Source organism: Crinia signifera, chromosome 9 (genome assembly GCF_055691185.1).
Source record: "Crinia signifera chromosome 9, ASM5569118v1, whole genome shotgun sequence".
NCBI lineage: Eukaryota > Metazoa > Chordata > Amphibia > Anura > Myobatrachidae > Crinia > Crinia signifera.
In genome coordinates, this window is record NC_139225.1 from 35,667,668 (window position 1) to 35,691,412 (window position 23,745).

The 23,745-nt window shown below is 46.5% G+C and overlaps 2 protein-coding genes across 2 annotated transcripts in view; both read left to right on the top strand.

Annotated features, from left to right (window-relative positions):
- Nucleotides 1-23,745, top strand: part of LOC146035406 (3-hydroxyacyl-CoA dehydrogenase type-2-like) — a 232,060-nt gene that overhangs the window by 15,848 nt on the left and 192,467 nt on the right. The gene's annotated exons all lie outside the window — the stretch shown is intronic.
- Nucleotides 9,739-22,184, top strand: LOC146036838 (3-hydroxyacyl-CoA dehydrogenase type-2-like). The gene is made up of 5 exons (XM_083160703.1): nt 9,739-9,795; nt 16,191-16,355; nt 16,701-16,829; nt 19,580-19,688; nt 21,994-22,184. The coding sequence occupies exons 1-5, from the start codon at nt 9,739-9,741 to the stop codon at nt 22,182-22,184; spliced, it is 651 nt and encodes a 216-aa protein (XP_083016829.1).

The window sequence follows — 23,745 nt, forward strand, 5'->3', positions numbered from 1 at the left end:
TGTGCAGCTGGGACGACTGCTGCCAATCACATTCAATTTGGATGCTTTTCATGCAATTGATCGCTGCAATCGCATGCAAAGAGCCCAAATTGCATGTCAATAATCCTATAGTATGGGGACCTGACCCCTCCCTTCTATAATGGCCCCATATACTTGTGTAACATATCTAAGGCTCAAGTCGCATGTGATTTCCCTTGAACTCCCCCTGCAGCTTCTTGGAAGTTCTTCAATGCAATTTTGTAGTTGATGTGCTATTGTCACATGCAATTTATCACAATGCATTCACATTGCCATACATCTGATGCGCTGGACTACAGGGTGCTAGCTGGTTGACAAATCATAGCTGTAAGTGCCCAAACACACCCCGTCCTCCTGGCTGCACACTAAACTGCCCACATACTTTCAGAATGTGGGCAGACGGGATTGAAATGCCGGCATCCTAATTGATGTTGGAATTCTGGCATCGGTCTTCTGACTGTTGGCATCCCATTGAAAGATGAGAGCCTGATGGTCTGATCTGCAACAGACATCAGATGGGACACCAGCTCAGTACACAAATAGCGTACTGGACCAATGGGGTGCATACGCTTAAAGGCTGAATGTATTATACTTTTATGGTAGTGACCACCATACTTTTTGAGGCTTCATCTGTCATGGTTCCATGATTGTATTCCCCCCCCCCCCCCCCCCCCTGATTATTACAAGGCAATATTTTAATCTCCAAAAAATCACTTTAAAAACAAAAACTTAATGGGCTAATATTTTTCCAAATATGCTGATATTTGTTTAATTAAACCAAGCATACCTCCAAACATCTTCAATGTAGAAATCACACGGCTCAGGAAAATGGGTGTGGGTCTATGCCATAGGGGGATCCACATTTTACATCACTACGGGTGCATGGCCAGCACTGTCGTTCTGGTCATGCCCCCAGCCCCTCTGCCTCTCTAAATAGATGCTGGACGGTCCTGCGATAAGCGAGACAGTTGGGGGGGGAATGAATTATATTAAAGCTATTTAATCTTTATTTAGTATAATTTTTTTTTTTTTTTTTTTTGTTAAACATTTTTTATTAAATTTTTTGCATAGAAAAACAGTACACAGAAAATGTGGTATTATGAATGACGAATAAAGAAACGATACCCCATCCAATTCTCGTTTTGTTCGTCTGTCTTCGCCTATGTGGAGTGGTTGCAAGACAACTGTAGATTCTTATATCTAAAGGAGCTAGTATATCGCCCCTTCAGTTACTAGTAATGGTGGAAAGGGGTATACAGGACATAAGTTATCATTGTCATCGGCAATTATATTGCATCCACCATTGGCGTTTATACCAGTGTCAGACTATCGAATGGATCCTCATAAAGCATTACAGAACATTGGGGGGGTATCTGGGTTATAAACAGTCTCCACGTTACTTAAACAGTACAATTATAAAGGTAAAAGGAGGGGGGTGGGAAGCGAGGAAGGGGAAGATTGGGGGGAACACAACACAAATATTTTGTAGGGGATAGCTTTGCCGATAGAAAAGGCCTCATGGTAAATATCTTAAATACATTGCTGTATATGTGGCTAGCCATTTAATCTGTCAGGAGATCCAGCTGCTCATCCAACTAAGTGACAACTGCAGGTAAGGTCAGTTGACGTGTCATGAACCAGGTTGTATTTTCGAAGATTTTCTGTATAGCGGTTTGTATTGGCGCGTCAAGTGTCAAGATGTAAACTTCCCATTTAGCGTAAAAGCGCGCCACCCCTTTTTCTATGTCGGACAATGCAGCCTGCCGTTCAAAGAAAAGGATTTTTAGAATTGAGTTTTTAAGTTCGGTAAGCGAGGGGGGGTTTCTATGTATCCAGTGTGTCAATATCAACTTCTTCGCTAAACCTAATATTAGTGTGAGTAGCGGGGTGATACTTTTTTTGTTTGTACCCAAGTCCCATTCTGCGTAGTAAAAGAACAGGAAGGGGAGAGGGCTATATGTCAGCTTCAATCTAAAGAGTTCATTCAGGAAACCCAGGAGCCTTCTCCAGAATATTTTCACCAGGCCACACTCCCAGAAATTGTGGAAGCAAGTGGCGCCTCTCATTTTGCATTTGGGGCAGAGGCCTGGGTCATCAGGTATGAAGTGGCTTCTCTGCTGTTGAGAAATATAGGCTCTGTTTATAAATTTCAGGTGGGTTTCCTGAAGGGAAGCCGCTTGGAGGTATTTCAATGAGTATGGGAGTGTTTTAAAAAGAGTTTTATATGGGGGAAGCGAAGGTATATCTACTTGCCATCTAAGGGTTAATTGATGCATTAGCTTTTCTTGTGGGGTTGTTACTAGATGTTGGTAGAGGTTTCTAATTCTGTACCCCAGTATATTATGTGGGGCTAGCAGTGAGAGTATCGGGTCTGAGGTGATGGGGGTGGTGAACGACTTTGGCAGGGATTGGGCATAGTGTCGGGCCTGTAAGTACATAAAAAATTGGGTGTGGGGTATGTTTTTTTCTGAAGTCAGGTAAGAGAAGGGATGTATGGAGGAGCCTCCTGGATCAAATATGTTGCGTATGGAAGAAATGCCCTTCTGCCTCCACTCTTGGTATATTTTGTTTTCCAAACCTGGGATGAAACAGGGATTGCCCCAGAAAGTGGAAAAGGGTGAGCTCATAAAATTTCTACCGAACTGTCTATTGATTGCAGTCCACATTCTATATGTGTCTTTAAAAAGGATATTCTCCTTTATCTGGTCAGGGATTTTCCCCCGTGGAGTATGTAATAGAGCTGCCGGAGAGTAGGGGTCAAAAAGGGCCAATTCTAGGGTATTATTAGTGTAGTTAGATTTCTGGAAGAACCAGTCAGTTGCGTATCTGAAAAGTGCTGCGTGCGAGAACGCCTGGGCCTGGGGGAGTCCGAAACCTCCCTCCGATTTTGGGAGGAATAGTCTCGTCATTGCCATTCTAGGTTTTTTAGACGCCCATATGAATTTTGATATCATGGTGTTATATTTAGAGGTATCTTTCTTAGATAATGAGAAAGGTAGCATTTGTAACAAGTAAGACAACTTCGGGAATAAGACGCTTTTTACCACTGTTACGCGGCCATATAGTGAGAGGGGAAGTGTCATCCACCTGTCTATTAATTTGGACATTGCCTGTAGTGCTGGTTTAAAGTTAGTGGCGTACAGTGCTTCTAATTGTAATGGGATTAGTACCCCCAAGTATTTGAGGTGTTGTTGGCATATGCTGTATTGCTGTAAGGACGGACATGCCTCCACTAAGGCAGAGGGCATGGCTATGGGGAAGAGTTGTGATTTAGAGTGATTTATCTTGAAACCTGAAAAAGTGCCAAAGGAGTCTATAATGGACATGGCTGCTGGGATAGCGATCTGTGGATTAGAGAAAAATAAGAGCATGTCGTCGGCAAACATGCTAAGTTTGACTTCTGTTGCGCCTATTCTGATACCTGTAAAGGAGGGGGAGTTGCGTAATCTAACTGCTAGGGGTTCGAGGGCTAGGGCAAACAGCAGGGGGGAGAGAGGGCAACCCTGTCGGGTGCCTCGGAGTATCGGGAACGGGGGGGACAAATAATTATTGGCTAAAACCTGAGAGCTGGCATTTGTGTACAGATTTCTGATTGCATTGGAAAAGGCCTCCGGTATACCAAACTCCCCCAAAGTGGTAAAAAGGTGATCCCATGAGATCATATCAAAAGCCTTTTCGGCATCTAGTGACAGCACAGCATGGGGTTGTCTGGTCTCCGAGGCCTGTAACCACTGCAGAGCCAAAATCAGTTTTCTAACATTTAATACAGAGTGCCTACCCCAAATAAACCCAGTTTGGTCCTTATTTATTACTGAGGGTAAGAGGAATTTGAGCCTAACTGCTAGTTTGGTGTAGAGCTTATAGTCTGTATTAAGCAGGGATATGGGTCGGTAGGAGGAGGGCTGTGTGGGGTCGCGTCCTGGTTTTAATATGACTTTAAGTAGGGCTGAGTTAAAATAGGCAGGTTGAGGGGCACCCTTTAGCAGGGAGTTAAAGAAGGTCGTTAGTGGGGCTGTCAGTTTTGGGGCCAGTAATTTGTAGTATTCATTGGTCAGACCGTCAGGGCCTGGGGCCTTTCCCGTTTTGAGTTGTCCAATTGCTCGGGCTATTTCTTCTTCCGTGAAATCTGCCAATAGTGGACTGGTTTGGTCCGACGTTAAGGTCGGCAAGGTGACCGAGGCCCAGAAGGATGCCTTTTTCGATTCATCAATAGGGGAAGGGGCGTAGAGTCGTGAGTAGAATGAATGTAGTATATTTGAAATGTCCTGTCCTTTGTGTGCCATCGTGCCCTTGTCGTCAGACAGGGCTGTAATAATGGTGGGGGGGTGTTGGCCTTGGAGAATATTGGTCATTAACCGGTTTGATTTACCCCCAAATTTGTGGTACTTATTTTGTGTTTGGAATGTCATACGTGTTTCCATTTTTGATAATAAAGCATCAAACACTGTTTTGGCCTGGGTAAATGCAGTCTTGTTTGGTGTGGTAGGGGTAATTTTAAATGTTTGGTAGGCAGAGGTTAGGGCTGTCTGGGCTTCTAGATATAGTTTCGCCTTTTCTTTGCGAATGTGGGAATTATAGGAAATGATAGTTCCCCGAAGCACTGGTTTGGATGCCTGCCAGAAGAGGAGTGGGGATTCTTTTTCTATGTTCGAGTTGTTATATTTGTAATCCATCCAAGTCGTCTCCAGTAGAGACTTGAACTTGTTGGAGTTTGCCAAGTGGCTGGGGAAGCGCCAGTGGATATATGGGCCCCTATCCTGCGAGGAAAGCAGCGATATCCAACATGCCGCATGGTCTGAGACAGAGATAGTTTCTATTCCAGAGTCATGAACTGATGGGAAAGCTCTAGTAGACAGAAAAATGTAATCTATGCGTGAGAGCGTATTGTGGGCTGCAGACAGGCATGAAAATTCTCTTTCCATGGGGTGGCAGGCCCTCCATACGTCAGTGAGGTGTAAACTGGCCAGTAAATATTGTATACCATGTCTAGGGAGAGCCCTTCTATGTGTTGCTGATGTTTCCCTGTCTAACACATTAGATGAGACCACATTAAAGTCACCTGCCAGAACAATTGTAGAATCTAAATGGGGGGTGAGGAGGGTGACCAAGTTGCGAAAAAACAATTTGGAAAAAGCATTAGGGGCGTATACATTACATAGCGTGTACCGAAGTGAGTGTATGGTGGCCTCCACAAGTACAAATCGTCCCTCCGGATCGGAAACAGTGGAGTGTATAGTCACAGGCATTTGCTTTCTGGCTATAATCACTACACCTCTAGATTTAGAGTTATAGGGGGATGATGCCAGCACCGTCCATCCCAAAGAGTTTAGTTTAAGCGTTTCCGGGAGAGTCAGATGAGTCTCCTGTAAGAAGGCTATCTCTGCCTCTATCTTATGTAAGTAGAGCAGAATTTTTTTCCGTTTAGAGGGGATGTGGAAGCCACCTACATTCAGCGTCACAATTTTCAAATCAGACATTCAGCAATATCTAAAGGGTAATAAACAGTCATGTTAACATCAAATCTAGTTTCGCATGTGAGACCATATATCAAATTTCTATAAAATATCCATTGCTTGCTATCCTCGGCCTTAGAGACAAGACAATACATAAAAGGGTAACACACGAAGGAAGAAGAGGGAAGGGGTTGAACATATGGGGGAAACCAGGAGCTCGGGTCGGCCATTCCAGCGATAAAGAGCGTTGTTGCACAAGTATGTGAAATTGCAAGGAGCAGCACACCCGGGTCTCCTAACGCCCCGAACACACAACATATAAACAAACAGTAAAGAGGACCTCCGGCATCCCATCGGCAGAATAGGCCTCTGGGTACCGTAGTCTCCGGGCTAAGCAGCATAAGCGCGGCAACACAAGGCTCGCCCCAGCCTTCAAATAACTGTTACATTTTTTTTTTTTTTTTTCACGCATAATTTTGAATCAAAAGAACAAAAAAAAATATTTAGCACCCTATAAAGGTTAAAGATGGACCTTAGGGGGGGGGGGGGGGAGGTAGGGGTTAGGCCTTATGGGCTAGTCGAGTCGGTGAGATCTCGCTTTCGGGTAGCCTCTCGGGGGGAAATAGGTGTGACACCAGGTCACCTTTGCAATCAGGGTGGCATCCAAGGAACGTCTGTGTCCAATATATGTGACCAGTAGATGCAGGAGTTTCAAGCTTGTCCCAGCAGGAACGAGGGGGGATTGAATTAAATAGGCATAGTGGCGTCCTTTGGGGGGGACGTGTGAAGGGAGGAGGGGGGAATGGGGGAGGAAATAGTCTCCAGAACTCCCGCATGGAGTGGATTGGTATGGAGCCCAGACTGTGGAAACAATATGGGTGAGTCTGCATCTGTTGGAGAGGTGATAGTCAGTGAAGATTGTCCGTTTGGCTCCCGTGCTCTATCCATCTCTTAAGGTATGTCTCTCTCGATGAAGGAGGTCTGTCTTGTATTGTGTAGTGGAGGGGTAGAAGAGATGACACATCAGTCGTATACTGTGACACTGGGCTGGTCGGTACTGCGGGGTGGAGGATTATTCATCCTGAGGGCCATGTTAGGATTGGACGATGGGGTCGATGGGGTCAGGGCCAGCCGGTGAGAAAGTGGCTTGGGCCTCTTCTAGGAGGTAGGCCTCAGCATCTTGGGCTGTGTTGAATTCCTTAAATGATGTCCCCTTAAAGATACGCAGCTTAGCCGGGTATAGGAGAGCGAATTTTGTCTGGTTTTTCACCAACCGGGCACACAAAGGGGAGAACTCCTTTCTAGCTCTCGTTACTTCAGCTGAGAAATCCTGAAAGATCAGCAATTTGTTGCCTTCCCATTGCAGGGATCTATTCTGGCGGAATGCCGACCAGATCGCCTCTTTATGCTGGTAATTGAGGCATTTAAAAATTACTGCTCTGGGTCTATTCCCTGCATTGTCTCTAGGCTGGCCCAACCTATGAGCCCTCTCAACCACCATCCCCACACACGCGTCCTCTATCTTGAGGAGTGCCGGTAGGGTCATGATCAGAAAGGAGTACAGGTCAGGGCCTCTAAGTGTCTCTGGGAGTCCTATGACACGCAAATTGTTCCTCCTTGAACGATTTTCCAAATCGTCGATTTTCAATTGTAATGCATATGTGGTTTTCTGCAGGGAATCATTTGAGGCTTTAAGTGAGTGAATGTCTTGGAATGCTTCTCCCATGTGTGCCTCTGTGGTATTAACTCTCTTGGAGACTTGTTTAAGTTGAGACTTGATGTCCTGGACTGACTGCTGTATTTTTGCAGCATGTGCGTCTAGTATGGGGTTAATAGTATCTTGTATAGCTCTGACCATGTCAGCGTATGTCAGGGGGGCAGCTTGTAGCTGGGGAGTTTGTGAGCTGACTGGGGAGAATAGTTCAGGCTGTGTGTGCTCCAAGTGTGGTGTCTCTGGTACACTTACTGGTGTAGGCTTCGGTGTGGGCTTAGGAGCCGGGGTCGGCATCAGGGCAGTCTCCTGTGATGTTTCATGCTGCTGCTGCTGCCTTTTCTGTATGCCGGGCGCCATTTTGGAGATGCCTCTGGCGTTGTAGGGGAGCTGTCTGTGCGGTTTCCTGGGCTGCGGGAGCGCCAGGAATCTGTCCATCGGCAGCCGGCTGCTGCCTGTGTGTTCCCCCTGCAGGCTGTGCGCTTAGGGAGCGGGTGACGGGCGGCGTGAGACGCTGGCTGGCTGGGGCGGTGCGGAGCTCAGCACTCTGCTGCCGTTCCCATGGGACCCGGAACCGGAAGCCTATTTAGTATAATTTTATGTACATTTTTCATATTTGTCAATAAAATTAATACGGTTAAATATCTATAATGTACATAATTTGGTCATTAAAAATATATCTACAAATGTGCCCTAGACATTAGATAAGAGGTGGGCAGAGCCTGGCAGCGGCTGGAAGGTTAGTTTCCAACAGGTAATGGCAGGCCCTCAGGGGCTACTGTACTGCCAGAACTTCCAGACCAGCAGCCACAATGGCCGCTCTTGAATGGCTATTGGTCTGCGGCCTCCTCTTGGCTCACGACTGGTTCCATATGTAAAATGCCACCAATGTTGTCTCTGCCTGGCTGACATTTGTTGCTCCAACTGCAATAAGATGGTGGCGGGGACCCTGCCTAAATTGTCTATCCCAGGTTCCCCATTTTCTTGTGGCAGGCTCCTTTGAAGCGGTCACAGCCGATGCCCTGCTGCATGGCATTTATGTGTTTTCTCCACAATTGTACAAGATCGCAGGCTACAACCCTTCCCTCATTCAGTCCAGAGGAAGAGTACCGATACTTGGTAATGTCACTGGATAGAGCTACACCTCCAGTCCCCCACAAGACAATAGGCCCATCATGATGGTATGATGATGACACACATCCAGCTGGTCACATGGTTGTTAATAAGTCAAAAGTGTACAAAATTGTATTTCTACTTTCTTTACAACATTTTTCTATTATTATTCAAGGAGACATTGTGGCATATAGTAATCACTACAGGCCCATGTAGCCTTATATCCAGCACAGCATGCAGGGGAGTGGCAAGGGGCGATACTGGTGGAGCATGAGCTCCAGTTGCCAAAAACTTCAGAGGCTGCGCTACAGGCCGCATCCAGGACCATTACCCACAGTGCAGCTCCCTTGTACCTTGGCCCAGCCAGTGCTGGGCTCTTCCCTGATACAGCCCTGGTTGAGCACACACCAACGATCATGTCACCACACATACTGTAGGGGGTATTCTGGTTGATTCCATCAGATGCAAATTCGCACCCTTGATAGTCAACTAAACCCTGCCTTGAGAATGGTGGTATGCTGGCCCACCATTTGCAAGGCACATTAGTTTGCACTGGCTTTGAATGGATGTTTTACATAAACATCCATTTGCAGCCTGTGAGGTAATACCCAAATCATTCGATGGTCAGTGACCATCGAATGAGGTGGAACATGCACGCATATCTAAGGTTGCTCTGAACAACCTTACATATGCGTGCATGTTCAGAAGGCAGTGGGCGGGCTGCTGACATCTGGTGATATTAGCTGCCCGCCCCCACGTGATCGGCCCATTAGCATGAGAATGCCCATGAAACGCTGGACGCTCCCATATGCTAATGAGATGCACCACGGTACTGGCTCATTTGCTGGTATAAACAATACAGGCCTGATTCAGGACCTTGGAGAGTGCCCCGCATTTGTTCCTGAGCCCTCAATAACAAGGACTACAGCATCTAGACCACTAGGGACACAGCCGATATAGGGGCAGATGTATCGGGTGCTGGACGGGGTCCCGACAGGCATTTACCCGACGTCGGGATCCCAACTGTCAAAATACCGACAGCCGGGTTCCCGACGGCCGTCGGCAATTTTCCCTCATGGGGGTCCACGCGAGCCACCGTGCCCGCAGTGAGCCTGCAAGGGGCTTTGTTGCGCTTGCCATGCTGTCTGGGTACTGCCAGTCGGGATCCCGACATTGGGCTCATGACTGTCGGGATCCCGACTGTCGGACCCCTGTACCACACCCGATGTATTAAGTCTGGAGAAGAGATAAACTGGAGATAGAGTGAAAGGAGATAAAGCACCAGCCAATTAACTGTGTTTGAAAATGACAGTTGGGAGATGATTGGCCGTTGCATTATCTCCAGTTTATCTCCAGTATATCTGTTCTCCGGGCTTAATACATCTGCCCCATAGTTAACTAGTTACCGATATCATTTCGTGACATCACACGCGGACGTTGAACATGCAGGTTGTTAGCTTCATGGCCAAAATTTACCTGCACGTTCTGACGACGAGCTGGGTGATTAACGTTAACGATGCGTGGGAAGTGCGCATGGTTAATGATACTGAGTGTACACACTAGATATTTTATTCTTCTGAGTAATATCTTTTAAAAGGTTGTTTAGTGTATATGGGGTTTAAGGGGCCCATGTACCCATGTACTGTGATAATATCGGCCGAATTTGCAATATGATTATTGATCGCATGGATGTAAACAATAAACCAAAGCGAACATCGCTTCAGGTCCACTGACAAATATAAAATATAACCATGCAGCTAGGTAAAACAGAAAACTATTTCATAAGTATTCATAAAATTACATTCATCTCGTATTTGAAAAACCATACAGAAATTCACATAGGTTCATCTTAAATGGTTCTCAACTCCTTTGGTATTCAAACAAAGGGGGTTATTTTGGTTCACTCTTTCTGACAAAATTCCTTCTTAGATGGACAAAACCATGTGCACTGCAGGGGGGGCAGATGTAACGTGCAGAGAGAATTAGATTGGGGGTAGTTATTTTGTTTCTGTGCAGGGAAAATACTGACTGCTTTATTTTTACACCAATATAGATCTCACTTTGAAGTAAAACCCCACCCAAATCTAATTCTCTCTGCACAAGTTACATCTGCCCCACCTGCAGTGCACATGGTTTTGTCCATCTAAGAAGGAATTTGTCAGAAAGAGTGAACCAAAATAACCCCCAAAGGGACATCAATAACACAGATGTGATTGTATAGCAGCGCTGCTCAAACACCAAGCAACTTTCCATCGCTAGGGGATCAACCACAAACAGTGCTTTGGTGTGGAAGAAAGTGCATCCGTGCTATCACAAATAATTTCTGGTAAAATCCCCAGCAGGAGGACAACGTTACCCAATCAGTGTATATAGGGGGTGATTCTGGTTGGTTTGCAAAAGCAAACTCCTTCTGCAGGTGGGGCAGATGTAACATGTGCAGAGAGAGTTACATTTGGGGGGAGTTATTTTGTTTCTGTGCAGGGTAAATACTGACTGCTTTATTCTTACACTGGAATTTAGATTTCTGTTTGAACATACCCCACCCAAATATAACTCTCTCTACACATGTTACATCTGCCACACCTGCAGTGCAGCATGGTTTTGTGCATTAAAGAAGGAGTTTGCTTTTGCAAACAAACCAGAATCACCCACATGAATCATTTTGTGCTGCTTACCAAGATGTCCTCGCAAAGATTGCAGATAGTTGGTAGATGGTGTAAGAATCCTCATTGTTGTGCAATAAGCTGGTGCGGATAGTGGAATTTCCCACAACTTGCTCAGGTGGGAAAATGGCGTTAAGCCACTATGAGAGAGACACATGGGTTAATTAACCATGCCACGTGGAGATTTAAGCTCATAAAAATAAAGTAAAAACTGTATGTATAGCAGACCATCACATATAGACATTGAACCCTTTCACACTAAACCCAGGTCGCCCATTATATACAAGGCAACCCGGGTTTAACCCTTCTGACAAGGGCATAACTGCCATAGGTGCAGGGGGTGCAGCTGCTATGGGGCCCAGAGCTGAGAGGGGCCCATCTTTACTGTCTAAGTAATGTTTTACATACATTTATTACCATCAGTTGCTAAATAGGGGGCCCTTACAAACTTTTGCTATGGGGCCTACGCATATATATATATATATATGTATAGTTACGCCTCTGCCTTCTGATGGCCAGGGTCAAATTGTCAAATTGGTCGACCCGGGTTATTCAGTTTGATGTTATCACACTGCACCTTGACCCGTCAACCCGGCAACAACCTGGGATTTAGTTGCAGTGTGAAAGGGGTATAGGTGATTACCGAATGTCCAATCAAAAAGAGAAGGAAAGACACCAGAGGTCGGGGTCAATAGGAAGAGGAGGGCACCATCCTTTGTTTCCCCTGAATGCCGGGAATGAGGCAGTGCAGGGCCAGATTAACTAGCCCCTCGGGAACCGGAGATACCGCCAAGCAAAGCTGGAACGTTTTCCCCATAGGACAACATAGGACCAGGTTCCAATGGCTGCCATTTCCTGCCTGGCATCACTGGTAGAACTCAGTCAAACCCAAATCGCTGGGCCTTCAATCTGATACCAGGCTGGTCCATATGAGTTCATTCTAGAGATATTGCGGGTAAAGTGATTTTTATCATTTCTGAAATGTAATTTCATGGCTGTTCATGTTGTTTGAGGACAGATTTCTCTGTAACCAAACAGCCCAGTTTCACAGGACCAAAATCATTCAAAGCCTACATGTAAATGGGTCAGTTGGTTCTGAAGATATAGCTGGTTGTTTAAGGGAGGGGGGGGGGTGTTCTCTCCCCCTCACACCAGAAAATGCAGGTACTAGGCCCGGGAATGTCCCTGCATGATCCTGGGACCATATTCCCAGGTAAATCCCTGCATTTTCTGGTGTGAAAGGGGTATTATTTCAAATAGCCGGGACCTGCAGTGCTCTGAATACAGCCGGGCAGCCCCCGGCTGTCAATGGCCGTTTTTTTGCCAGCGGCGGATGTATTCCCCCCTTGGCAATGAGCATGTAATCCCACAGGGCAACAAGCTTGGAACCCCTGGCAATGAGCATGTAGGTACACAGCACTTATGTAGCATAATTTTAATAGGCATTATGGTGTTAGGCATAATACGTAGTGTGGCGAAACATGTAATAGGCATTATGGTGTACATTTTTAATGCGCAATGCCCCTGTTTATGAAGAATATTGTGCTTTATTGCTCAATCTTTTTGGTATAGTGTGTATTTTGGCTCAATCCATGTGGCAAAATGTGAATTCTGCCTTAATCTGTGTGGCATAGTGTGAATTTTGACTCAATCCGTGTTCCATAGTTTGAATTTTGGCTCAGTCGGTGTGAATTTTGGCTCATTCCATGTGGCATAATGTGTAAGAGGCAAATACAGTATAAGGGGGTAAGTATCTTAGCACCTTTGGGGGGCACCCGCCAATATATCTCCCTACATTTTTCCTATGCCAGCACCCTGCCTTTTCCAGGCATATATAATAAGTTGAAAGTATTTACAGAAATAGAAACACACCCATGAGCAGACCACCGAAACAGAACATTGGTCACACTACCCACATTATTAGGTGCTGGCCACCACCCCTATTATTGTGCATAATAGGTCCTTGATCATTTTCAGCTCCAGGCCCATTTAGACCTTAATCTGACAATTGGCGACTGTATACGGATAACATAATAACGCAGAGACACGGCACAGACACACAGGAAACCGGATACTGTATACTGAGTGAGGTACAAGATCGCGACTGTATACGGAGAACACAATAACACAGACAGACGGCGCAGACACACAGGAAGTCGGATACTGTATACTGAGGGAGGTAAAAGATGGCGGCTGTATACGGAATCCGGATAACACCAAATAAAATATAATAATAACACAATGACAATTTTCAGGTCACTTTTCTCTTTACGCACTTCTTTATACAGATAGAGTGGGCCTTGCTCTTGTAGGTGACGTCGGAAGATTCGCCATCCGCCATCCCCCGCCAGCTGCCGTGTCCCCGCCGCCTCGCCGACGGTCGCCCCGGGTCCCCGCCGCCCCCCCCCTAACCCTGTCCGTCTCTCTGCAGTGGAGACGGACAGGGTTCCCGTCCCCCCGCCGACGGGAAACTGAGACGCGCGTGCGAGACGCGCGCGTCTCAGTCAGATGGGGCGCCTCTCGCCAGATTTTGGCGCTGGCGCAGCGGCAGCAAAAATGAGAGGTGCTCCATCTGTATTACACTATTTATCTGGTGTATTAGTTATGTGACAATCAGTTTTATGATAATTAATACTATTTATATGTTAAACAATTGTATTACACAAATGCCACCACCAGCCTCTGTCCTTCCCCCACTTATTCTCCTCGGGTATATAGATAATATTATCTATACAGAATATTTCCTGCTGAAAATAAATATATAGATAATATTATCAATATATAAAAATAAAAATCAGGTTGTTTCGATGTGTCCCTCCCTTGCCACGTGCTGGGTCTCGGGACTCGAACCTGCAACCTGTGGCTCCCCGTAGCTTGGACTAATAGACACGCGCCACTGTGCCAACCAGCCAGAAGAGCCTCTCTGTGTAACTCGTAGCTCCACTGCAGTGACGTCATCCGCTCTGTGCTGCACCATCGCCACCTATTGGCAGCTGATGGAACTACACCCGGAACGACTGTGTAATCCTTGCTTGCATACAGTACTCTGAGCTCCGCTCCCGGTCATCTCCCTGCTTCTGTGGAAGTAGGGTCAGAGTGTCTGCTCCTGCCGCTGCTGCAGTGATGTGGGTCCCAGTACCTTGGATGAAAGAGGCTTCCAGAATATCAGGCTCATGGGGAGGTAAGCAGAGGGGAGGACATTTAACTCCTAGCAGGTTACTATGCGGAAGGGGGGTAGGGGTCTTTTGTGTACACAATCATGCTACAAATAAGATGTAATAACAGGTCTGGGGGGTTTGGTTACTGAAGTACTGCTGTTCTTCTGGAGGGGGGGGGGGGGGGGGGGCGTTGGACTGGAAGTGCTGCTTTTCTACTTGGGGAGGATTTACTGGAAGTGCTGCTGTTCTATTGGGGGGGGGGGGGGTGGGGGGGTGTACTGGAAGTGCTGCTGTTCTGCTGGAGGGGGGTACTGGAGGTGCTGCTGTTCTACGGGGGGGGGGGGGGTGCTGGAAGTACTACTGTTCTACTGGGGGGTGGGATACTGGAAGTGCAGCTGTTCTACTGGAGGGGGGTCTGGATGTGCTACTGTTCTACTGGAGGGGGGGACTGGAAGTGCTGCTGTTCTACTGGAGGGGAGTACTGGAAGTGCTGCTGTTCTACTGGGGTGGGTGTATGGAAAGTGCTGCTGTTCTACTGGGGGGGGGGGTTACTGGAAGTGCTTCTGTTCTACTGGGGTGGGTGTATGGGAAGTGCTGCTGTTTTGCTCAAGGGGGGGGGGTGTATTGGTAGTGATGCTGTTATAGTGGGGGGAGGGGCCACTGGAAGTGCTGCTGTTGTGCTGGGGGGGTACTGGAAGTGCAGTTCTACTAGGGGAGGACACTGGGAGTGCTGTTCTTCTATGGTTGCGGGGGGGGGGATATTTAAGCTGCTGTTGAGTGATCGTGGGGGGGTGGTAAATTACCTGTGCTGCTGAAGCCTCTCACATCCTGCTCTGTCCCACACTTATAAAATCTTTCACACCTGACCACGCACTCCATCTGTAGCCTTTGCTGCCGTGCCTGCCTCTACCTCCATTGCCATGGCCCTGGCTCGGTCTGGGAGGCGAGGCTCCGGACTGCATGAAGGAATTCCTATTTCCAAACTTATGTAAAGTGCAACGGAATATGCTGCGCTATATAAGAAACTGTAAATAAATAAATAAATAATATGTGTTTCAGCACTGTATATGTATTCTCTATGTGTGTGTGTTGGCAGTGTGTGTATATATGCTATATATCGCGTGAACATCCCATTTTTTTGGGACGTTCCGGGGCCGGCAGTGGCAGGGGGGTGAAGTTGGTAGTCCCCCGTATTACCCGACGCTGGGCGCATCTATTCCTGCAGGCAGAGGGACTGACTGGCCAGCAGCTCACAGCGCATAATATGATGTAACAATGGGCCTTATTTTGGTTCATTCTTTCTGACAAAATCCTCTGGGCTATGGTGACTCGGCTTCCTCAGGAGAAAGTCCCAATTAAACACTACAGGAGCCTGTCTGATTTTTATTTTTCAGCCCAAATAATCCCGCTTACCTCTCCTTAGTGGAAAATCACTTTTTTCTCTCTGCAAGATGCTGATACAGGGTCAGGTTGAGAAAGGACAGAGCAGCCCAGACCATCCAGTTCTGCACATTTACAGGGCTACAGTGGCCGATGACCATTCAGACAGTTTGACAGGTCCCCAACTTGTCTCTCTACACTCCTGTCTGTCACATCCAATCAGCAGCCGTTCCCATTTTAACGGGCCACTGGTTGCCTAAGACGGCCATTGTCTCACATAGCAGACATTGACTGGATCAGTCAGAAGACAACTTTATAGACCCAAACTCTGAGATCTGACTCCACTAAGATGATGTTTTGTTTCATTCCCAATTCCGAGTCTGGAAGGACAACGTGCCGGCACTCGGATCTGCTCCGGAAGTCCTGAGTTCGGGTGGGTTTGGTTTCCAGGAAACCAAACCTGCTCATCTGTAATATAGATATGTCTATGGTGTACTTGTGAAGCTGGTGGCCATATTAAATCTTTTAAAGGACCATGTTTGACTTCAACAAAAAAAAAAAAGTTTGCCTGCTTCCACTTTTAAATAAAAACATGCAACCTCTTTTTATACATAAATGTTTTTAATATTTTTTATTTTTTTGCGTCAATATTAATCTGTTGTGTGATTTGCTTTCTGCCGGTAATTGAATGTAGGTGACCTCAGAGTCCGATGTGACAAATGCGTTGGAGGTGGCCCGTTCCAAGTTTGGAGGAGTGAATATTGTGGTGAACTGCGCTGGGATTGCCGTAGCTATAAAAACCTACAACAAAAGCAAACAGAGGCCGCACAGCTTGGAAGATTTCCAGAGGGTCATAAATGTAGGTTTAAACGATATTAGAACTTGATTTTCTATTTTCTCTGTTTGTATAAGCTATTGTATTAAAACCTGTATTTTGGAAGAATTTCTACAGTTTTCAATCATTTGAGTGTGAACAAATAATGGGCCTGATTCAGACCCGATCGCAGGGCGGCCGATTATCGGACCACTGCACATGGTATGCAGTTAACATGCACAAGGTCCCCCTGGGAATGAATACAGTCTGCATCAAGGCCAATATACGCTGCAGCATATGGCATTGCGGCGGTCGGGATTCCGACCGCCGGCATATCATACCGGATCCGATAAAAGTTGTTGAGTTATATTTTATTTGCTATTCTCTTAGGTGAACATTGCCGGAACTTTTAATGTTATTCGTCTAGCGACAGCAGAGATGGTGAAGAATGAGCCAGATGTTGATGGACAGAAAGGAGTCATCATTAATACAGCCAGCATCGCTGCCTTTGATGGACAGGTCAGGCGCTTCTTTTTATGTAATGACCTAAAATTTTGGAGTATGAGAAAGATGTGTTGTCATCTGTACGTATTTCTGTGTTGGATACATTCCTCCTACAGTAAATGGAGGGTCTGTCTCTGAGTTGACCTAGAGCGGTGGCAATTCCAGCTAGAAGAAATCCATGCGACTATCCCCCTGCATTCAGCGACCATGACATCTCTGCAGCCTTCAGCTTGGGACAGCGGCATCATTACATTCCTTTGCATCTGCCCCAACCCATTCCTTCATGCGGGAGATCCTCCTGAAACCTCTAAACAGGCTGCAGCTTTGTATACATGGTCACGGGGGATGCAGTTAAAATCCCGGCGGTCGGGATCCCGGCGTTCAGAATCCCGACCGCCGAAATCCCGACACATTCTCCCTCCGTGGGTGTCCACGACACCCCTGGAGGGAGAATAAATTAGTGTGCCGAGCGTAGCGAGCCCGCAAGGGGGGGCGATCCACGTCCCCCCCCCCCCCTTGTCGGGATTTTGGCTGTCGGGATTCCGGCGTCGGGATTCTGAACGCCGGGATCCAGTACTGAATCCGGTCACGGGACACTTATACGGGATGCGGTCAATTTGCCGGCGGTCGGGATCCCGGCGTTCAGAATCCCGGCGTTCAGAATCCCGACACTGGAATCCCGACCGCCGAAATCCCAAAACTTTCTCCCTCCGTGGGTGTCCCATAGAGGGAGAATAAAATAGCGTGCCGAGCGTAGCGAGGCACCGGGCCCCCTGCGTGGCGAGCGCAGCGAGCCCGCAAGGAGGGGCGATCCACGTGTCCCCCCCCATGTCGGGATTTCGGCGGTCGGGATTCCAGTGTCGGGATTCCGTCCGCCGGGATCCCAAACGCGGGGATTACGTATCGGATACACTTATACTATGTGTAGACACCTCACTACCAACCATTCATCCTTAAATCAGGAGAGATACCGATGCTTCTGATTCCAGTTGCTTGTAATCTCTTTCGGTTGTGTACATAGGGGTAAGGTCGACACATGAAATAGGTAGACCTGGGTCGGAAAGTCAATACAATTTATACATTTGGTCGACAGTCAAAAGGTCGACATGAGTTTTTCACGGGTTTTTGTTTTGTTCCGCAATTCGGCGTAAGTCTACATGAACCCCATATCAGTGTACCGCGTCCCTTCACATGGCTCGCTGCACTTGCCGTGCTTCGGATCCTATTATATTCCCCTTCCACGCCCTAGTGGATGGTCGGGTATGAAATACCTCCTGTCGGCACAAGTCGGCTAAAAAAAAAAGTTGAAAAACTCATGTAGACTCTCCCATTGTCGACCTAATGCTTGTGTAGCCCTAAGCCCTGTGAACCGTTAGTGGTCGACCTAATGTATGTTGACCTTTATAGTGCCAACCTAGCGGCTGTATCCCGTACACAGATGCGGACTCTTTAACCTTTACATCTGCAAACTATTCCTTGTGCAGATTGTGATAGTGATTTGTGTGCACATGCGTACACAGCTGCAAATGTATTTATTTTTTGAGGACTTTGGACTTGCTAATCATGTCAAGTGAAGTGAGGCAAACGCTCACATCACATCCACCAGCGCCATGGCAACTGCATACATATACTCAGCTTTGGTGCAAAAACATAGGGCCTAATTCAGACCTGGTCGCTCATCTGCAAAGTTGCAGATGACTGCAACTAGATAGCCGCCGCCGAGACAGACCGAAAACCTGCGCAAATCTGTGAGTTCCAGTCTGTGTACATGTGAGTAAGTCTGACCTTTCTACAGTTCTGCGACAGGCAGACCGAAGCACGCACTGGCGTCACACATCCTCCCTTAAAATGCCTGGGCAGGCCTGCAAGTTTGGTTACCACCCTCCAAACGCCAGCTTCCTGTCAATCCAGTTTGCTATTTGGGCTCGCGCATGCGCACTACGATTTGTGCACATGAATATCATTCCATGATCAAACGGATTGCAAATTCGCACAACAGCGATCAACTTTGAATCAGGCCCATAGACTTCCGAAATGAGTGTCTGATCATGAAGAGTGGACGCGCCAATAGCGACACTGGAGGCGTGTTTCTCTATGTACATGATCTCATCTGATTATGGAAACTGGATTGACCCGTCTTTCTGCTTGCCGACATTCCCTGTTTCCTACCTTAAACAATACCTTCCTGTCAATAACTGCGCTGAAATTCTCAGCGAGAGCGGCATCGCAACTCTACCGCGGTGCATGTACAGTCTACCATTAATTGCTCAGTCTTGTGGACATTGACCATGTATTCAAGCTGGAATTGGGCCCTGTGTGTATTGTGTTTTCTCCTTTGGACTCTTTAGCAAACAAAGCACTTTTTTTTCTCAAATGGACAAAACCATGCTGCACTGTAGGTGGGGCAGATGTAACGTGGGAACCAACCCCCAGTGCTGTGAGGCAGTAATACTAACCATTACATCGTCCATGCTGCTGTTTTTGTTCCTACACAATTGTTAAGTTCTGGGTAGCACAGTAATCTGTCCCTCTCCCCCTCTCTAATCCTTGTGTTCAGCTAAGAACATGTAAGATAAATGTGTAACTGGTGATTGCACAAGGAAGCAGGTGGAGATCCTGAGGTCCAACGGCAGCGTGCTCCTCTCTGGTGTAGTGTGATTTCCCAGCATGGTTTATTTTATATGTATATGAAATTGCCTACTTCTGGTTATGTGTAATGTGTCACATGAGCTTTGCTGTATTGGTCACATTGTGTACTGTTGCAGGTTGGACAGGCGGCCTACTCTGCCTCCAAAGGGGGAATTGTAGGAATGACGCTCCCTATCGCTCGAGATCTGGCTCCACTTGGCATCAGAGTCGTGACCATCGCTCCTGGTACTTTCCTTTTTATATCTGTTTTACTTGCATAAATGTGACCTGCTAGGGCAGGGAAGGGGAACCTTTGGCCTTCAACTGTTGTTGAACTACGCATACAAGCATGCCGTGCAACTATTGAGCATTGTCAAAAAGCAAAACTGTAGCAGAGCATGCTGGGATGTTTACTTCAGCAACAACTGGGAGCCAAAGGTTCCCCATCCTTGCACTAGGGAACCATTTGTTTATACGGGATGCAGTTACAATCCCGGCGGTCGGGATCCCGGCGTTCAGAATCCCGACCGCCGAAATGCTGACACTTTCTCCCTCCTGGGGTGTCCACGACACCCCTGGAGGGAGAATAAATTAGTGTGCCGAGCGTAGCGAGGCACCGGGCCCGCTGCGTGGCGAGCGTAGCGAGCCCGCAAGGGGGGGCGATCCACGTCCCCCCCTTGTCGGCATTTCGGCTGTCGGGATTCCGAACGCCGGGATCCCGACCGCCGGGATTCAATACTGAATCCGTTTATACTACCTGATGCCTACACATAGTGAAGGCAGCCATCTTGGGAATGATGACTAGTCATACATCTATGACCAGCTCTACATGGATAGTAGTTGGGGGATTATTCAGTGAGGTCATTGATTGCTGGCAAATTGATAAGCGGTGATTAGAGGGCGGGTCCACAAATGTCTGCTGTGAGTTTGTGCGCTTTAATAAAGTTACGTTTGCCAGGCATCCTTGTGATCCATTATCTGGGATCCCCCCCCCCCCCCGCCTCAACTTATTAATATGGGACACCTGTAGTAAAGAAAGAGGGTCCCACTTATACAGATATAGTAATATAAGTAGTTTACATAAAGTGTCAGCAGCCATTTTATTTCTTAAGCAACTCTTTATGCAATTGCAGCCAGGAAATTCACTACAAACTATAAAATCTGATTAGAGTTTTTGTGAAAGAATGCATTACCACACAAAATGGCTGCCTATGTTGTGTCTGTGACTGGAGAAGCGGTCATTTGGTTGACAGTCATTAGGTCGACATGGGTCTAGGTCGACAAGGGTCTAGGTGGAAAGGTCATTAATTCAACAGGTAATTAGTTTGACAATGTCTAGGTCAACATGGGGTTTTTCACTGTTTTTTGAGCCGACAGGCGGTATTTCATGCCCTACCATCCACTAGGGCGTGGTGGGAGAATAAAATAGTGTGCCCGACGCATAGCGAGCGGATGCAGTGCATGTCGACTATGTTGACATTCAGGTAAAAAAAACTGTGAAAAACCCCATGTGGACCTTTTGACTGTCGACATAGACATTGTCGAACTAATGACCTTTCGACCTTTTCCCATGTCGACCATCATGCTGAAGACCAAATGATCCCAACCCCTGTGACTGATGCTCTCTGTGAGACTGTTACAGCTGAGGAAGCCTGATTCAGATGCGTTTGCAGTACTAACAAAGCAGCAGCAAACTGTGAGGCAGCCGCTCACGTCCACCAAAGCCATCACAACATGCTCGGCAACTGAGTGCGAGTGGTCCCATTGTGCCTTCATGGCTGTTCAAGAATACACATGGGAGTTGTGATGGCGCCATTTTTTGTATGCATATAAGATCGCCTTGTTTTTGCAGACACTCCCCGCTATCTCCGTGACTGAGTTTTCACTGCGAGCAGCATCGCAAGGTTACCTTGGTGCCGTGTGCTGTCTCCTGGTTGTACACTTCCTCCTTAGTCAATACTAGATATGAGTGACTTTTTTCGTTGTACTATTCTTACTCTAGGAAAGGATTAAATGATTAATAATGACCCTTTTGTCTTGTAGTGTTCCCAGTGAGGCGTTATGGAGTCTGGTCCCCCCGCTAAAGCCCCATACACACTGGGTGATTTTGAGCTGAAAGCAGCTCAGTTTGTTGTACGAGCTGCTTTCCGCTCCAAAGCGGCCTAGTGTGTACGGGAGAGTGGTGATGCGCGCTCTGGCATAATCGCCAGCTGCCGCCACTCATCTGCTGGTATTACCAGCAGATGAGACAGGGTGGACAGCTTTCCATAGCTTCCTACTATGGAAAGCTGTCCACGCCCTGAAAAAATCACTGGGCAGGGGGAAATCGCTCGGTGTGTATGCACTTTTCTTGAACACCGTTGGCTTATTTAGTACCTTAAAATTTTTTTTTTTTTTAAATCTGTTCTCAAGTATGAGTATTGCAAAACCCTAGACCGCTAGTGAGCCTTGGGGACCAACATTGGAGAACACTTTTTTTTTTTTCTTGTGTAAGATTTTTTTCTGTGCTCCGGAACACTGTAAAATGTCACCGAATATTCTGTCTTTCCAGGCTTGTTCGCAACCCCTCTCCTCCTTGGGCTCCCTGAGAAGGCAAGAGAATTCCTGGCCAAGCAAGTACCTTTCCCCAGCCGACTGGGCCACCCTGAAGAGTATGCCCACCTGGTACAAACCATTGTAGAAAACCCCATGTTGAATGCAGAAGTCATTCGTCTGGACGGTGCCCTTCGTATGCAGCCTTAAAGTTAGAATCTTACAGGGAACCACCAAACCTTCCGTCCACGTCTTAAAGCATCGCTACCGGGTTACACAAGGAGTTGTAAGGCTATGGTGGCATTGATGCCAGGAATGTACCCAGAAATCTATCACTAGATTATTCTAGAAGACGTGGAAGGCCAGCCAGATTTACTGGAACTGTGATTTTGACCTAATTCTGTTTATGCGGTTTGTAGGTTAAAATTTGTTTTCTGACTATTGGATGCTTCTGCTCTTTGATTCATTTTGTTCTTCTCATTGAACATAACAAGTGTTCATTTGGTGTGGGTGGAAACGCATAAGGAACATCATGTGATACAGAACACCAATGGAAACAAATAAACTATGGAAATACATCAAATAACAAATGTGCATTTTTCTTTTTAACAATTTTATTTACAGTTTCTTATATAGTGCGCACATATTCTGCAGCGCTTTTACAGAGAATATTTGAACAATCACAACAGTCCCTGCCCCAGTGGAGCTTACAATCTATATTCCCTACCACATGTACACACACACATACAGACATTCTAGGGTTAAGGGATTGTGGTAGGAAACCGGAGAAATGTTCTAATACCCAGGATACCAATGATTCCCTCAAATTTACTGTTTCATTTTAAACAAGTCCAGTTCCCGATAAGTTTGCTTTGCCATGACCATGAATAAAGAACAAGATCAAACACCTAATGTAGCTGGAGTTGATCTAAGTGGGGAATGTTCTTCCCAGGACAACTTCTTGTGGCCCTTTCGTGTATTACATAAAAAAAAAAATCTTTTTGTATTCCTGTCCAAAGGAAAAATGACAAATGTGGTCGATAAAGAAATATATTATAAGTCACTCATTTATTTTTATTTTTTATGTAAAAACATCACTGTTACTAGAAAAAATGTACCTGTACAAAGCAGAAGGGCGGCTCACTAGTAAGGAATAAGAACAAGGCTTTCCCTTTAGTGTACAAACAAGTCTGCAGGTGACCACTAGGTGCCGCTAATGCCTAGCAATGCTTTGTAATCAAAATTGGGCCAAATTCACTAAGGTAGCATTAGAACAAGAAAATATAAACTAATATACAGTAATTCAAGAATATACTGTTTTTATTATAGGCTGTATAGTTTATAAAGTAGAAACCATTTTTAAGAAAGCTTTTTTTTTTTGTTATATGATACATTTCTAGTGAAAGCATACCTCCCAACATTTTGATTTTAGAAGTCTGGATGCTCGCATGGCTGAAATAGGGGTGTGCCCTATGTCACAGGGGGCATGGCCTTACAAGGATACCATCACTACAGGAGCATGGCCAGCGCTGTGTAAGCTGCTGGCCCCCAACCCCTCTGCCTCATGCAGTGCGGTCCTTTTGCATGACATTTATCGCATGCGATCCCAGCAAAGTCTGCCCAGCTTAGAAGCAATCCCACAGATTGCTTTCTGCAGCTGGGACGACTGCTGCCAATCACATTCAATTTGGATGCTTTTCATGCGATTGATCGCTGCAATCGCATGCAAAGAGCCCAAATTGCATGTCAATAATCCTATAGTATGGGGACC

Excerpts from the sequence above, each read along its gene's own strand:
- LOC146036838 (XM_083160703.1), top strand. The coding sequence starts at position 9,739 with ATGCAGGTTGTTAGCTTCATGGCCAAAATTTACCTGCACGTTCTGACG. Across the intron at positions 9,796-16,190 it reads ACGTTCTGACGACGAGCTGG|GTGACCTCAGAGTCCGATGT; the intron begins GTGATTAACGTT and ends AATTGAATGTAG. Across the intron at positions 16,830-19,579 it reads TCGCTGCCTTTGATGGACAG|GTTGGACAGGCGGCCTACTC; the intron begins GTCAGGCGCTTC and ends GTACTGTTGCAG.